A 16,592-nucleotide genomic window follows, 5' to 3' on the forward strand; every position below is an offset into this window, starting at 1 on the left:
CCTTATCAATTTTACATTGGCATCAAAATCCTCTGAAAGAGTTTGATGGATTTGACTGCTATTTTCTCTCTTGATGGTCCGTTTATGCTTCATTTAAGTGAAATCCTCTCTTAAATTGTTTCAGCAAAAGCAAGCCATCAAGACGAATCAACCCAACTCCAGTGAGTTCTGAGCGCTCCCACTCAAAACCTAAGATGTGTTTCACTTCCACGCCAGTCAGCAAGTCTCCAGCTGCTCGGTTTCCGTCTGGGACCAGTCTTGAGACCTTTGCTGCCATCCAGGAAGGGAATGTTACCTCCATAAGAGGGAGCAGCCTTCAAGAGGAGAGGGAGATGCTGAAGAAAGAAAGGTACAGTATGAACAGGGATGGGGACACATCTGCAGGGGTTCATACTGCTCCCTTTATTAGGACATTGCCAATAAGAAGCTGTAAATTAACAGAAAATATCCAGACAAGATACTAGTTGTTTGATTTAAAAAATTGACCTAAAAGCAGATGAGATGAAAATGAATGTAGTATCAGACTAACAAGTTTTCAAATTCAGCCTTCACTCTTCACTTAAAGATGTGCTTCTACTCTGCAAAGCGACTCTGGCATCATATTGGTCCTGGATTTATTGTATTTCAGTTACTCCTTATTGCATTAATGCAAAGTTCTGTGGGTCAGACTGCACCCTCAAGCATACCTATGTAATACCATTGTCTTCAGATGATGCTCTGTTTTACCTATGCAAACCTGCTGAAAGCTAGTAGGGTGCGCACAGGTGTAATGCGGTAACTATCACCCCCTTTTAGGAAATGGAAAGCTATAGGACAGAGAGGTTGAGTGACTTGCCTGAGGTCACACTCTGAGCCATGGCAGATTTAGAATTCGAACCCAGTTCTCTTGAATTCCAGTTCTGTGCCTTAACCACAAGACGCTATTTTGTCATTAGGCAGAAAATGGGTGAATTAAGTAATTTAACCCATCTCCTGTGTGGAAACTGCATTAGATTCTGTAAATGTTGGGATCAATTCTTGTAGGAATCCCAGAAAACCATACACCAAAGAAGAAACTTCCTGTGTTGAATGTGGTGTGTGTCATCTTCAGTTCCTCTGTAAGTCATTGACTTTGAATTTCAGATGCAAGTTGCTGCACCAAACATCTTCTCCTGCAGGCCTGTCTCTGGATCCCAGTACACCTACCAAGCCTAATTACAGTTGGAGTGGAAGCCTTGCTACTGATGGTCAGCTAGTGACCGCTGCAGATCTCAGTAAAGTTTCCTGCAAGAAACAGCTGGAACAGCTGGCTCAGCTCTATTCATCTTGTATAGCAGGTAAAGAACTGGGAGTAGTGAGATGACCATGGTGTGGAATACCACCTTTAAATACTTACTATTTCCAGAGTGCACCAATGACTTGTAATACAAGTGAGTGCTGCCTGGAAAAATAAACAGAGACCTCCCTCCTACTCAAGAGTATATCCACCCCTAACTGGACAGAAGTCTAGAAAATGAGATGGGCCCTACACAATTCCCTGAACCCCTCAGTAGACTCAAACTGTATTGGCCCAACTGGAAATGTGAATATTAGAGGCCAGGACTCTTCCCTGACAATGCTCATTAGGTTGAAGTGGTTTATAAGATGTTTTAAGCTGTTACCCATGGTTTAATTTTTGGGGGAAAGGAGGTAAAACGCTTTCTATAATGCACCTACCCAAATGCGCATGGCTGCATATCAGCATTGTTGAGTCCTGTATGGATCAGCTGAGACTATAAGCTTGAGATTTGATTATCTTTGTTATCTTGATTTATTAACATAGACTAATGCTGAGTATTTAGCCATTTTATGTCACTCCCTCTTCCAGAAAACCTGGTTCCAAATATTTTCCTGGAGCTCTTCTTTGTCCTGCAGCTGCTAACATCCAAGGGAACAACTTCTTCGGAAGATGGTGAGAATGACATGGAATTCAGTCAAGGATGTAAAGGTCAGCAATGCTCTTGAATGGAGACTAGGTTGTTCCCAGGCCTGGTAATGGGATACAGAGCATATCATCTCTGATTCACGGGGTTCAAATCGAGCTTCAGGGAATTAGTGACCAAAAGTCATTACACTGAAGACTTCTGAGGCCTGCATGAAGTGAATTAGCATGTCTCAGTGAGTGGTGTGGAATATGGCATTCAGGTAGTGAACAAATAAAGAACCCTAAAAGCTTAGTTACTACAAAAAGACGAGTGTCTACCCTTGATCTTGTATAACGCTCCTTTTGATATCAGGGAATGCTCCACTATGGAGTGAAGGGGGTATTTAGCCTGAAGCCTATAGACCAGGCCGCCAAATTAGTTTGATATTTGGAATGAATAGGTGTTTTATAATCTAATAGGCTATTGAAAACCAGGTTATGGTAGCTCACTGTTATTGTCTAAGAACTCCATATTTACCCACTAAAATGAATTTTCAGAGAGAAGAGTGATTCACCAGATTTCCTCCTCCCATCAGTTCCTTCAAACCCAGAAATACTGTTGAACCCATTGTAAGTTTAAGGTCTAATTCTGCCTAGGGACACATGTGCAGTTCCCATCAGTGGGAGTTGTACACAGGTTTATGGCAAATTTGGACCTTACGCTAAGCTAGTCAGCAGCTTGATTTCTGGATAAGGTATACAAGAGTGACTTCCAGCTGAGAATAGCTCCTGGTGTCTGTTAGAAAAACGCTCCATTTTTGGCTGCTGTTATTGTTCTGTGACCTACAGATCCGAAGAACCCCAGTTGGTCTTGACTTCGGTAGCACAGTGCACCCCAGCCGTTGGCTGGAGGAGTCTAATAATTGATTGTATTTGCTCGACGTTTTGGCGCGCAGTTAGCAGTCTGTGGACATAATGCTGCCAATGTGTTCATCCTGTTCCAAATCAGTTTCGATTGATTTGTTTCATCAAGGAGGGGATGGGTAGAATCCCACTGATGCTGTCCCAGGAGTCCACATCTGTCTTGTAAGGGCTCACTCTTGCAACCCCTGTACGTGTCTAACTCTCATTGACATCAGCGGAAATTCCATTACTTCTAGGATTGACCCTTAAGAGAAAAGCAGCCTCTTGTCCAAGGCTGAGATTTAAGGAGTTAACATGAACTCTGATCTAGGTGATTGCCCACTTCTAACTAGGAAAGGTGGATAATTTTGTCAAACAAGAACACTGGTAGTTATACCGATTAAAATAAGAATGGCCAAACTGGGTCAGACCATGGTCCATCTAGCCCAGTATCCTGTCTTCCAACAGTGGCCAATGCCAGGTGCTTCAGAGGGAATGAACAGAACAGGTAATTATCAAGTGATCCACCCTGTCACCCATTCCTAGCTTCTGGCAAACAGAGGCTTGGGATACCATCCCTGCCCATCCTGGCTTATAGCGAGTGATGGACCTATCCTCCATGAACTTATCTAGTTCTTTTTTGAACCCTGCTATAGTCTTGGTCTTCACAACGTCTTCTGGCAAAGAGTTCCACAGGTTGACTGTGTTGTATGAAGAAATACTTCCTTTTGTTTGTTTTAAACCTGCTGCCTATTAATTTCATTTGGTGACCCCTAATTCTTGTGTTATGAGAAGGAGTAAATAACACTTGCTTATTTACTTTCTCCATACCAGTCATGATTTTATAGACTTCTATCATATCCCCCCTTAGTTGTCTCTTTTCCAAGCTGAAAAGTCGCAGTTTTATTAATCTCTTCTCATGTGGAAGCTGTTTCAGAGCCCTAATCATTTTTGTTGCCTTTTTCTGTACCTTTTCCAATTCCAGTTATCTTTTTTTGAGATGGGGTGACCAGATCTGCACGCAATAGTGGCAATCAAATATCAGGCTTCAGGGCAAGCTCCAGATAATTGCCACAGAGATCAGGAAGAATCCTCCCCTCTCATGCAACATTGCACAATTGGCCAACTATGTTAGAATGTGGTCTTTTTAAGGGGGTGTTTTGCCTTCATGTGACATGTCAGGTAATGGGCACTGATGGACCAATGATGGGTTTGGTAATTCCTACATCCCTCTCAGTTAATTGCTTTAGATTTTTCTATTTAGCTTCTGAATTTTCCACCAATTGTTGTTAAATGCTGTTTGTTTTCAGATGCAGTAGAGCGGCAGCATTTTCGAAATGTACACAACTGTGTTTACTTTGCTGTGCAGGTTTTGGATTGTCAGTTTGAGTAAGTTGAACCTTTCTCTGGGTATAGGTGGGTTGTGTGAGGGGGGAGAGAGCGCGCAACTGAATTTCATTGAGGTCATTTTAGGGGCATGGTGTTGAGTAATTTACGCAGTGTCACACACTGAGTTAATGACTCGGTTGAATTAGAAAACTAGTACCTTTCTTTGTGGTGGTCTCTACACCATTATAAGTGTCCCCACAGGGAAATGGTGGGTTATGAGGTAACACATCCAAACTGCAGTTGGAATTTGGTGGGACTGATGTTTTGCTTCAGATGCCACCAGAACAGGAAAAACTCAGTGGACTTTTTTTCCTTCATGTCACCTCCGTGTGACTATGGCATTTGCAGTGTGTCCTGTTGATGCCAGTAGGATCCAGATTCCAGGTGGCTAGTGGTTAAACCTGTGTGTTTTTTGTAAAATAAGTGTACACTTTATTTAGATTTGCTCCCTCAATGTTGTGTTCTGTGTGTGATCTCTTCGCAGAATTATTTCTCATTTAGAGAAGGGGACATTGAAACTTTTGGCTGAGAATGAGCGGATTGCATCCTTTTCCCCTGGCTTGCATGAGAGGCTTATGAAAGCTTATGAGAGCAGCACAGCCAAGGTAAAAAATGAATAGTCCTTAGAAAGTTGAATGTATGAAATTCCAAGGGGTTCCCAGTAATATGCTTGCCTGTCGCTCCCCTGCCACAGTCAGTTTGATGATTGATATTAAATCCTGTTCATCCTGCTCTGCGGCTTCATTTTTCAATTTCTTTGGAGACTATGTTAAAACCACCGTTTCCTGTCCAGATTGAGCCTGTGCATTGCTAGGGCCAATGAGCTGTAGCTGGGAATTCCTTTTACTAACTTGTATTGCAATTAGGATGAAATCCTGACTCCATTGAAGTCTGTGGCCAAACTCCCAGTGAATTCAGGGGGGCCAGGATTTCACTCTTACCCTTTTCCCTGTGGTGAGTCTGGAGGTAGGAAGATAGTGGATATGGCACTGGACTGTGACTCCGGAGGCTTATGTTCCTTTCACAGCTCAGCTACAAATTTCCTGTGTTTTGGGCAAAACACTTAATCTACTCTGTGCCTCTGTCCCCAATCTATTTAAAAAAAAAAATAGAATATGGGGTTGTACTTTCCTTCCTGAAAGCAGTGTTGTGGGGATAAAATCAACTGATGATTGTGAAGTGCTCATGTGATGAGGGCCATATAGATAGAGGTAGCAGCTGTGATGAAGCTGTTTTACTGATTTTAAGGGATTCTCTCTTTCAGAAGAGGGGAGAAGAGATGATGACATGGGAATCGCCAGCTGTCACTCTCACCTTCTCAGAATCCCTGTGTTGAGTTGACATGCATTAAATGATTGCACAGGACTCTTTCTCCAGGGCATGTACCTGCTAGTTCTGTTCTGGTCTCAGAAAGTTCCTCAAAAGCGATAGGAGATGCCCCTTTACCATCCTACTGAGTGACTGTCTTGTGCCTTTTCTGCACTAGTGCTGACCAGCAGTTACTCATTAGTGGTTCGGAAATTGTTAGTGTCTGAACAGCATGACTGTGGTAATACCTAAGATAACGTTCAAAATCAGAGAATTTCATTATACTAATGGACTCTGTTATATGTTCAATAGGTGTCCCTCCTGCTGCCTTCATCCGTCCAGTCCGTTTCTTTCCAGCCAGAAACGGACAATCGTTCTAACTTTCCAAGTGACAGGGCTTTTCATATATTTAAGAAGCAAAGGTAAATGTCCTCCAGTTTTAGTGTGTGTGTATGGGGGGGATTACGTTCTATCCATGAATGTGAACAATTGGATGCCATAGCATCCAGTTATACTGCATATATACAGCATAGTGGGGATAGACCTGGGGATGTTCTGCTCTAAGAACACAGGCCTTTAGTATTTACAGGGATAAGGACTTAATCTCTTTAAACAATGGAAGCCTAAATTCTGCAGAAGTTGTTGACGTGCCAGTACTGCACAATCCAGTGCTGGTTCAGCTCAGCCTTTGGAGCTATTCCTTTCTGTCTCTTCTGTTTTGTGGTGGGAGAGTAGGGGAGCGCCTCCTGTCGACTTGTTCTCTTTTTCACGTAGAAGTAATTTCATATGGTTCCTATTCTCTTTGCTTCATTGAGGGATCCACCACACAGGTTCATCTGCTTATCTGACCCCTACTCTGTCTAATAATGGGATGGGTGTCTTGGTTATAATGCCTGAGCTCAGGCAGAGCACCTGTCAGTGGTGGGCTGCAGATTGAAACTAATAAGCTCAGTGGTGCTGGTCACTGCTGCAAAAGGTAGGATACATGGGGCTTTGGAGATGTGACTTTTATTCAGTCTGGAGTATATTCCATGAGGGTGTATCTTGTGAACTATTGGCTGGGAATCTGTTGCTATTGGTTCAGAGACTGAAGGCCCCGGACTTGACATGTTTGCATCTTTTGTTCAATAGGGACATCTTTTATGAATTGTTGCGTGAGTGGGAGGATAACCGTGAAAAACCAGGCTGGGACTTTGAAAGAGTTCTGGGCAACAGGATCAGGTAGGAGACTGGTGCTGCAGCTCTGGTTTGCTAATGGGAAATCCAGTAAAAACTTATTTTTGTCCTTGAAGCCAGTAGATGCACAGAGGGCACAGAGCCAATTATAAAGAAGATGTTGCATTACAGTCTCATGTTTTGGAGCAGAATAGACTCACAGACTTTAAGTTCAGAAGGGACCATTGTGATCAAGTCCAGTAGTTTTCAAACTTTTGTACTGGTGACCCCTTTCACATAGCAAGCCTCTGAGTATGGGACCCCCCCCCCCCCCCCCCCCCCCGAAATTAAAAACACTTTTTAATATATTTAAGACCATTATAAATCCTGGGTGCAAAGCAGGGTTTGGGGTGGAGGCTGACAGCTCGTGATCCCACATGTAATAACCTCGCAACCCCCTGAGGGGTCCTGACCCCCAGTTTGAGAACCCCGATCTAGTCTTACTGACCTCCTGCACATGGCAGACGACAGAATTTCACCCACCCACTTCTGAAATAGACCCCTAACCTCTGGCTGAGTTACTGAAGTCCTCAAATCATGGCTTAAAGACTTCAAGTTACAGAGAATTCACCATTTACACTAGTTTACACCTTCAAGTGACCCCTGCCCCATGCTGCAGAGGAAGGCAACTTGCGCCCCCCTTCCCCCCAGGCCTAGGGTCTCTGCCAATCTGACCTGGGGGAAAATTCCTTCCCAACCCCAAATATGGCTATCAGTTAGACCCTGAGCATGTAGGCCAGACCCACCAACCAGACACCTGGGAAAGAATTCTCTGTAATAACTCAGAGCCCTCCCCATCTACTGTCCCATCTCCAGCCATTGGGGATTAAATCTTTGCCTAATTTCAAGCCTAAACTTGTTGTTGGCTAGTTTATATTCATTGTTCTTGTGTCCACATTGGCACTTAATTAAATAACTCCTCTCCCTCCCTGGTATTTATCCCTCTGACGGATTTATAGAGAGTAATCATATCTCCCCTCAGCTGCCTTTTTGTTAGGCTAAACAAGCCTACAGTCTTCTCTCAAAAGGTAGGTTTTCCTTTCCTCTGATCATCCTAGTAGCCCTTTTCTGCACCTCTTCCAGTTTGAATTCCTCTTTCTTAAACATGGGAGAACAGAACTGCGCACACTACTCTAATGAGGTCTCACAAGTTCCTTGTATAATGGTACTGACACTTCCCTGCCTCTACTAGAAATACCTCTCCTGATTCATCCTAGGTCTGCATTATCCTTTTTCATGGCCACATCACATTGTCATAGTCATCCAGTGAGCAACTAATACAGCCAGGTCTTTCTCCTCCTCTGTTGCTTCTAACTGATAAGTCCACATCTTATAGCAAAAATTCTTGTTGTTAGTCCCTAAACGCACAACTTTGCACTATTAAATTTCATTCCATTTCTATTACTCCATTTTACAAGGCATTGGTTTTTAAAGAAATCTGTAAAATGGAGTAATAGAAATGGAATGAAATTTAATGGTATGATATTCTGATCCTCCTCCGTATTGGCAATACCTCCCAACTTCGTGTCATCTGCAAATTTTATTAGTGTGCACTCATTTTTTGTGCCAACATCAGTAATAGAACTGTTAAATAAGATTGGTCCCAAGACTGATCCCTGAGGAACTCCACTAGTAACATCCCTCCAGCCTCACAGTTCACCTTTCAATCTGACACTTTGTAGTCTCCCCTTTAACCAGTTCCTTATCCACCTTTCAATTCTCATATTAAGCCCTATCATCTCCAATTTAACTAATAATTTCCCATCTGGAACTGTATTAGATGCTTTACTGAAATCCAAGTAGATTAGATCTACTGCATTTCCTTTGTCTGAAAAATTAGTTATCTTTTCAAAGAAGGAGATCAGGTTGGTCTGGCACGATCCACCTTTTGTAAAAACATATTGTGTTTTATCCCAATTACTGTTCACCTCAATGTCCTTAACTACTTCCTCTTTCAGAATTTGTTCCAAGACCTTGCATACAGTTGAGGGCAAACAAAGAGGCCTGTAGTTTCCTGGGTCACTTTTTTCTCTTTCTTAAAAATAGGACCTATATTAGCAATTCTTCAGTCATAGGGTATGACCCTCGAGTTTACAGATTCATTAAACATTCTTGCTATTGGGTTTGCAATTTCATGTGCCACTTCTTTTAATATTCTTGGATAGAGATTATCTGGGGCCCTTGATTTAGTCCCATTAAATTGTTTGCGTTTAACTACCACCTCGGATGTGGTCATTTCTACCTTCATATCTTCGTTGTCATTAGTCACCCTGCCACTACCCCAAACTCTTCATTAACCTCATTAAAAACTGAGGCAAATATTTAAGTGTTGGGCCATGCCTAGATAATCTTTAATCTCCACCCCATCCTCAGTGTTCAGCGGTCCCACTTCTTCTTTCCTTGTGTTCTTATTTATATGGCATTGGAAGGCATTGGTTTTTTAAAGAAATCACCTTGTGCTTCTGCTATAGCTGTATATAGACTCTGTTTTGACTGGCTCTTTTTGGTTTTAGCGGTTTGTTTTGTTTCCCAGGGCTATGATGAATCACCTCACAGCAGCCTATAATCACAGCCACTTTGCCAGGCTCTTTCAGAAACAGCTTATCCAGGTAAATAACTTATTGTATTTTCCACAAACAGAGCAGTTTTGCTAAGCTATAGCAAAATGTAACCTAGTATTTATACATTTGTACATGTACTTTTTGCTGTAATAGAACCTTTCCTGAGTGAATGGAATTATTTGAGGAGGTGGGGAGAATGGATATCTCAAAGGAATAATTTTATCAGTTCAAATCCAGCACAGATTGGTAGAAAACTACCATTATCTAATGACTTCTGAATGGGCTATGTAAAATAAGTTTGTTCCCAGTATAGTTCCCAATCAACATGTGTCCATACCAGAATGGACAGACATACCAGGGAATTAATGGATGATGGAGATTGGATTACTTAATCTTTTCTACTTTAGAGATGATTCTTGTCAGGTTTGTGGCACGCTAATAGGGCTGCGTATTGAGCTTTGACTACAGAGGGCTTTGGTCTCAACAGCTGTTCACCTGGGACATTTTACCAGCAATAAAAATTCACACATTTGGAAATTTTAAAAAAAATGTTTAGACATTGATGTGTATCTGATTCAGACTTGCCCGGTTATGTTCGTTGTTTTTCTCAGTGGAATTAATTGTTGTTGCTGGATCCTGGTTTGATTATGATGGCCCCGATTTTGGCTTGTTTATGCCTGGAAGGAGACCCGGTGCTGTTTGAAGCATTATTGTTCTATCTAACTTTTTTGCCTACTATTGTTCCAAGTAATGTGTGAGATCATTGTAAGTGAGAGAAAGTAGAGAGAATTTTCTGTTTGTTTGCTTTGTGTGTAGTATTTCCATTTCTGATCCTGTATAGTTGGTCAGTTTCCCTTGTTTGCAGGGGAGGGGGGGGGTCTCCTTTCACACAGCACTATAGAGAGATTTTAAAAAAAATCTAAACCCACAAAAAATTGTCAGAGGCTTGGGCAGGTGTAGTACCTGAAACTACTTGCAATGCATATTTTGAAATCAAAGGAGACTAAGGGAATTAGATGCCCAGTTTGCAAATTGGGCACATAACTCTCTTAGTCACCTTTGAAAATCCTGCCTTTTAAGTGTATTGCTAATCTGAAAAGACTGTAAAAATGTCTTCATCTTATTCTGCAGATGTGCTCCCTGTGTGTCTCCACAATTGTCATCTGCTGACTTTAGTGAGCAAAATACGGTTTTACTGATCTTTACTTCTGTTAGCCTTGCAGAACCATCATAGCTAAGAGACTGGGATCATCAAAAAAGGTGTTAACTAAGTTCCAATTGCAAAGCCAGATTTCTCCCTCAGTTACATCTTTGCATTCCTATTGAACACCGTAGGGTTTCATAGGTGTAACTAAAGATTTAAGTTGAAAATGTTTTGTCTGCAATGAGGTATGGGTGTAACTGACCAGAACTTGGCCTGCTGGACCTGTGCGATTTGTGATATCCGAGCAGGAAGGAATCTAACTTGACTCTCAGAGCCCAGGGTGTGTTTACAGGGTTAGCAGTTGTAAAAGGATTTTCCTTTGTAAACTTGAGCACGTTCAGTTTAGAATTATTGAGACGCAATAAATGTTAACCTCACCATATCGTATTTTAAGGAGTTTACTTCTCAGCGTGGTGCCAGGATTTCAAGTTGCATCCTTGAGATGCCTCAGTACCTGATTAGTTCTGAGGGCTTGAAAACCTCTTCCTTTGAGTGCTGAGCCATAGCTCTCTGTGTGGATGAGCCACTGCAAATAATACTTAAAATCTGTGAAACACCGAGGAGCCTCACAGAGTCTGGTCCAGGAATATGCAGTAGATGACAGTGAGAAGTAGCACAGTCTTAAATAGTCCTGATCCCTGAGCGGTGGACTAAACCATCGACGACTGAACTCTGATTCATGCAGGTTGTACAGTTATCCATGGTATTTATATTCTCTATGTAATAGGAAGCCAGGCTGGCCCAGCAGCCTAGGGTCCTAGTGTTAATGTATGGCATCTGGATTCCATTCCTGAGACCGCTAGGCCGGGAGGGTAGCATGTTGGCCTTGTATGCCTTTCCATGTGTTCTGCCCTCCCTTGACTGGCTGAAGGAGATAGCATTCATAGGCTTTATAGGGAGCCACATCCAGTTCCTTGCATTGGAAAGAAAACTCCTCCATCAAAAGTCTTTTTATGGGGCAGAGAGTGGGTGGGGCAAGATATCCAAGAGAAAAGAAAATCTTATAAATTTCCCATCTCCCTCCTTTTTCCCCCTCCTGAAGATGTGTAAAGGTCCTATTGGTGGTGGCACAAGTTGGGGAGATACCCCAGACCAGGATGTCCTTAATATGCTGGGTTCCAATAATCTGAGCCGGCTGAAGAGGCTACAGGAGAGATTTGTCGTTCCTCAGAGCATCAGAGGGCCCTGCCCGCCCCCTGCCTTCCCAGGGTGCCAGCAGTTCTTCAGGGACTTCATTCTCAGTGCAGGAAGGTTAGCTGCATATCACTGCTTATGCCTCGGCTAAGTTTGGATGGTGGTTGGCTAATACCACTGGATTGTGCTGCAGTTGGGGAGTCAACTCAGAAACTGGTCTTGGAACTCCAGCTCTTCGGGACAGTAGAGCCCAAGTGAGGACGTTTTCAAACTCTGAAGAAGGTTGCGATTTGCAGTGTCCATTAAGTAGTCCTGACTGGCATAGTTACCAAGTTGCTCTTGTATCCACTGGCCCAATCTATCTTCCTCTCCTAAGAGCTACATCAGGCTAGTTCCTAGTTAGCTTACTACAGAATCAAACTGAATGTCTTGCCAGAGGGGGTCATTGTTTCTTAATACCACGAGCTGATGCAACAGCGAACAGCAGGAGCTCTGCACAGCTGAATTGTTCCTTACAGGGTGGTGGTGGTCAGTGCCCTGCGGTGGAGTGTAAGGCTGCTCTATGGTTAGCCTTTCATGTTCCACAGCATAGATTCAGATCTCCCTTAGACTGCAAATGAAATGGGTTTAGGGACCTCAGTCTCATCTGTAAATGTTTAGCCACATCGTTAGAACCAGCACGCTGTTGGAGAATAAGGGGAGTCTCTGTTCCAGAGAGGCCCAAGATTAGAATGGAAAAGGTCGTTAGTCAATGTTGAGGTTGGTTAGTGCACTGACAGAGCTGTGTGGCGAGACTTGCATGGAGTCTGCCCAGGCTCTGCCTGGCTGTTAGACACTGCTATTCTTGGCCACACAATGCACTTGGAGCTCCTCCCTTAAATGAGTTGATGTTTTGTATCAGCCGTCCCCAACTTCAGTGATTAAGGCTTAAATGTTAGTTGAGATTCCACTGCTATTTTCAGTCTGATTTTTCATCTTTTGCTGAAGCTACCAGTTCAACCAGCACCTGATGGATAGCCTGTGTCTAAAGATACTTGAGCTGGATGGCCTTACTTTGGTAGAGCACGAACCTAGTGATGGGGAGGCAGATATGGATGAACAGGTAAGTAATATGTTCCAGACATCTGCTAAGAACTTGTTCATTGGATCAGTCCGAGAGCTGGTTCATGATGAGTTTCCTAGTTGCTACAGTGATATAAAAAGACTTGTTTAAAATCCATTTATAGTTGCGATTGTGATCCTCTTTTTAGATTTTTTTTTTTTTTTTTTAATATTGTTTAAAGTTACATCAGTATGTTTGGAAGATAAAAAATTATCCACTAAGGTTCCAGTAGCCACTTTAACTTTGCCCCTGTGCTCAGTTTACATGTGCTCAGTTATGGTTACAGAAGTAACTATGCAAATGGTGCCTTTTGGTGATCAGCAACTCTTAAAATGTGGTTCTACTCTGAAAAGTGTCAAGTTTTGTGCTTTAAAAGACATCTTAGCAGGTCTGTTCACTGTGTGTTGAGTCTGATGGTCTGACTGCAGTACAAATAAAGTAACTTTTAACATTTAAAAAAAAAAAATCATGTTAACCCTGTAGAGCTAACATACCTATGTTTGTAAGGCTAACTGTGCAATCCCATTGTTCTCAAATTTTGCCTAGTTATACTTATGCAATTCCACTAAAATCCTGAGGGTTGCACAGATGTAACAGAGGGCAGAATGTGGCCATCAGGATCTTTGATCATGTTGCACAAGCCACAGATAATTTGTTAGTCTCTAAGGAGCCACACGTACTGCTTTTCTTTTTGCTAATACAGACTAACACGGCTGCTACTCTGAAACAGATAATTTAGTTTAGCTGAGATCCCAGGGTGTGTTTGTGGTGCTGGCAGCTTCTAAGATGAGCAAACAGTCTGGAGTCACTGAGACAGAACACATGTAGGACCCAAGGCTGCCATCTTCACCAAGTCACTTTTCAGAATGAAACTGCTCTCTAAATTCTCAGGGATATGCAGCTGCTACTTGGCTGATGTTGGCTATGTGCTGATTGCTCTTGCTTCATTGCCAGAGATGGAGGAGTACAGGAATATCAAGTTAAGATTAGTAATATGGAAGTATGACTGTTTGAGCAGCTTCTTGTTTTCTTTCTTTTTTTAAGAAAAAGATCTTGGATTCATTTGTTGCTTATGTCAATAGTGGGACTGTCCCCTCAGTAGCCAGTGCAACAGTGAAGACAGGAGCTGTGTACAGCCATTTATGTATGTAATTTAAATGTGCCCATCACAACAATATCTAGTTACATTTATACTGATTAAATGTACTCCACTTGTCCCTCTGGAGGAGGAGCCAGGTCTCTACTTGCACTCACTTCTAAGCTGCTTTTGTAGGTCTAAGTGGCATGCCCCAGGAGCATGTTTCTGGGGCTGTATTGCAATGTGATTAAGGGAATGCTTGCTGGAAGAGGTGAGACTTTGAAGACTGGAAGAGGTGGGCTCAGGATCATCTCTTGTAGCAGCGAGCTTCACAGTTGAGGGTCCTCTGCTGAAAACGCTCTTAAACTGAAACCTGGACTCTGTCAGTGGAAGCATTTTTGTGGAACCCAGCTGCTATGGAGAAAAGTAGAGACATGAGGTCACATACCTCAGCCTCTGTCCATGCAGGGCTTTGAAGAGAAGGGCCTGGTCCTTTAAACATCTCCCTTAGAACTCTTACCAGTGCACTTGATTGCTGAACTCCACTTTTGAAGGATACTTGAATATTGCAGAGTGCCCTTCGCTGTGTTATAGGGGAAAGAGTTTTTTGGAGAGTGGTGGGGAGGATGAAGCTGTGAGGCATTTCCCATGAAGGAAGAGAAGAGCTCTGGTAGGTTACTGCTTCCCAGTTTGGTGTGGTGTTGTCCCTGACCAGTTTTCCTTCTCTCCATTTCAGGATGAAAAAAAGCATTTCACTGCAGCCCTGATGACTCTCAGACTCCTTGCGAAGTTTCTAGGATTTCTTGTTTTCCTGCCATACCAAACAGTGGAACCACCAAGCAGAGACTTGCAGGAGTCTGCAGTGGCATTAAGGAACCAAGTAAGTAACCTGCTAGAAAACCAGCCTGTGCTTTTGCTTGGCAAGTAAGTTTCCTTTGCCCCAGATGAGGCAGGTATTTCTCTGCTGCATCTGGCAGCACCATTTCATGAGGTGGAACAGACTCCAAAATGACATTCCATACTGTGCTGTGCCCTGTCGGGTGAAGAAAAGCATATGAGATAGGGAAGAGGGAGGTGTTAGTAAGTGGTGCATTGCTGAACTACTTGATGATGTATCGAAGACCTGAATACACAGGAAATGCTTCCTTTGCATTGTGTAAGGTTCTACTGCTAGAAACGCTTTTAGGAGTGTCTCAGGTCTCCGCTAAATACTCCTACTAATATGTCAAACCAGATGCAGATTGGCTTTTATTGTCTGTAAGAACTGAACCCAGATCTCCTGATATTGTGTCAGAGTTCTAGCCAGAAGACCATCTTCTCAAAGCTACAGTAGGATCTCCATTAACTATTACTAGCAGGATATTTATATAGATCTCCAGTGACTGAAAGTTACAGAGATATAAACACTAGCCATTTTGTTACTGCTTAATTGTACAAAGAGTTAAATCATGGAAAGAAAAACCATAAGGTAGATGTGGATTTTTCTTTTTAAAGTAAGTGTGAAAAGTTAGCTTCAAACTAATTTAAGTTGACTTAATGTGTGTTGCCCATCAAGACTCTGCCTGTACTGGATATATTGAAGCTCCTGAGACGATCTATCTTGAACCGACGTACTATTCTTACCGTTCCTTGGGTTGTAGAGTTCCTCTCCCTTGTGGACCATTTTGCTCCATTCCTTGACTACTACAGGAGGGTATTTTCCCTCCTGCTGCAGCTGTACAGGTGAGAGACTGAGCAAGAATGCCTGCACCTGCTTGAGAACATTTCTTTGCAATGATAATCACATCCCACTCTTCTTCCAAAATGGTGGCTGTGAGGCTGCATGCTAGCCCTCAGGTGGGACCATTATAAAAAATCACTTCTGTCCCTGTTACAGCTGTAAATCGCTTGTATTTCTCTTGATTTTATACTGTATTAAGAGGAGTCCATCCCAAGCTCTGGGAACCTTTGACACTTGATTAAAATATAGAGTTTGTCCAAATATATACAGTTTCCCATGTGTCTTCAAGCAGCGTGCAGCTGCAAAATATAAACTTAAGTCCCTCTGCAAAGTTCCCCACTGCCCAAATATTCTCAATTCTTCTCCCCTCCATAAAAGAGTGCAAAGAGATAGGATTTGTAGCATGTCCTAAGTTCACCAAACTGTGGCTGCTGGAGACTAAATGTACAATGCACTTTATACAACCCCACCCCCTCCACCACCACCGCGCACACTCATGCACAGGCTAAGACACCTTCTCTGTTCAAAAGAGGTTGAGATTTAAGGTAGACAAGGCAGGGAACAGGTCAAGGAAATGGAGAGCGTGGAGACAAGTTATAGTATAGCGAGAATATTTTTTTAATTAATGCAGCTGAAGTTTAATGGTCTCTTCTACTGCCCTTTCTCCATGGCAGGTGCCTGGTCCTTTCTGAAGATAAGGAGATGAGTTTCCTGAACAAGCTACTGATACTTGCAGTGCTGGGCTGGCTTTTTCAGGTACAGTAGTTGGAAAAGTAAATGGCTGGAGGAAAAATGTGCTAGAAGTTAATTGAAAACAAATGAAAATGAGATAAATAAAGTGAGATAAAATAAATGAGATCCTTTCTGTAGCAAGTTTAACACTCCTGTATAATTCCCTACTTTGTTTCTATAGATCTCATCTTCATTAAACTATATAGCACTTTTCCTCAGAAGCAAAGGGCTTTGTCTGTTACGAGTGCACACATTAGTTCCCACTGAAATTGGAAATTGTCTTGCACTGCAAAAAAGGCAGTGTGCTGAATGCTGTGGGGAGGTGGCAGTGCTTTGCATTAATCAACAGAGAACTTGTCTAGCT

The 16,592-nt window shown here is 42.5% G+C and overlaps 1 protein-coding gene across 4 annotated transcripts in view; it reads left to right on the plus strand.

Annotated features, from left to right (window-relative positions):
- CDAN1 (codanin 1) overlaps positions 1 to 16,592 on the plus strand; it is a 43,466-nt gene that overhangs the window by 9,105 nt on the left and 17,769 nt on the right. For 3 of the 4 annotated variants that reach the window (XM_037900391.2, XM_043547837.1, XM_037900393.2), the window contains exons 3-15: positions 125 to 349; positions 1,123 to 1,316; positions 1,847 to 1,966; positions 4,096 to 4,174; positions 4,659 to 4,779; positions 5,795 to 5,904; positions 6,614 to 6,703; positions 9,231 to 9,306; positions 11,505 to 11,713; positions 12,584 to 12,698; positions 14,513 to 14,656; positions 15,332 to 15,498; positions 16,171 to 16,252. In XM_037900391.2, coding sequence (XP_037756319.1) covers positions 125 to 349; positions 1,123 to 1,316; positions 1,847 to 1,966; positions 4,096 to 4,174; positions 4,659 to 4,779; positions 5,795 to 5,904; positions 6,614 to 6,703; positions 9,231 to 9,306; positions 11,505 to 11,713; positions 12,584 to 12,698; positions 14,513 to 14,656; positions 15,332 to 15,498; positions 16,171 to 16,252 — 1,732 coding nt within the window. The remainder of the gene's footprint in view (positions 1 to 124; positions 350 to 1,122; positions 1,317 to 1,846; positions 1,967 to 4,095; positions 4,175 to 4,658; positions 4,780 to 5,794; positions 5,905 to 6,613; positions 6,704 to 9,230; positions 9,307 to 11,504; positions 11,714 to 12,583; positions 12,699 to 14,512; positions 14,657 to 15,331; positions 15,499 to 16,170; positions 16,253 to 16,592) is intronic. The other variant, XM_037900392.2, reaches the window with a different exon arrangement.

Source organism: Chelonia mydas, chromosome 6 (genome assembly GCF_015237465.2).
Source record: "Chelonia mydas isolate rCheMyd1 chromosome 6, rCheMyd1.pri.v2, whole genome shotgun sequence".
NCBI lineage: Eukaryota > Metazoa > Chordata > Testudines > Cheloniidae > Chelonia > Chelonia mydas.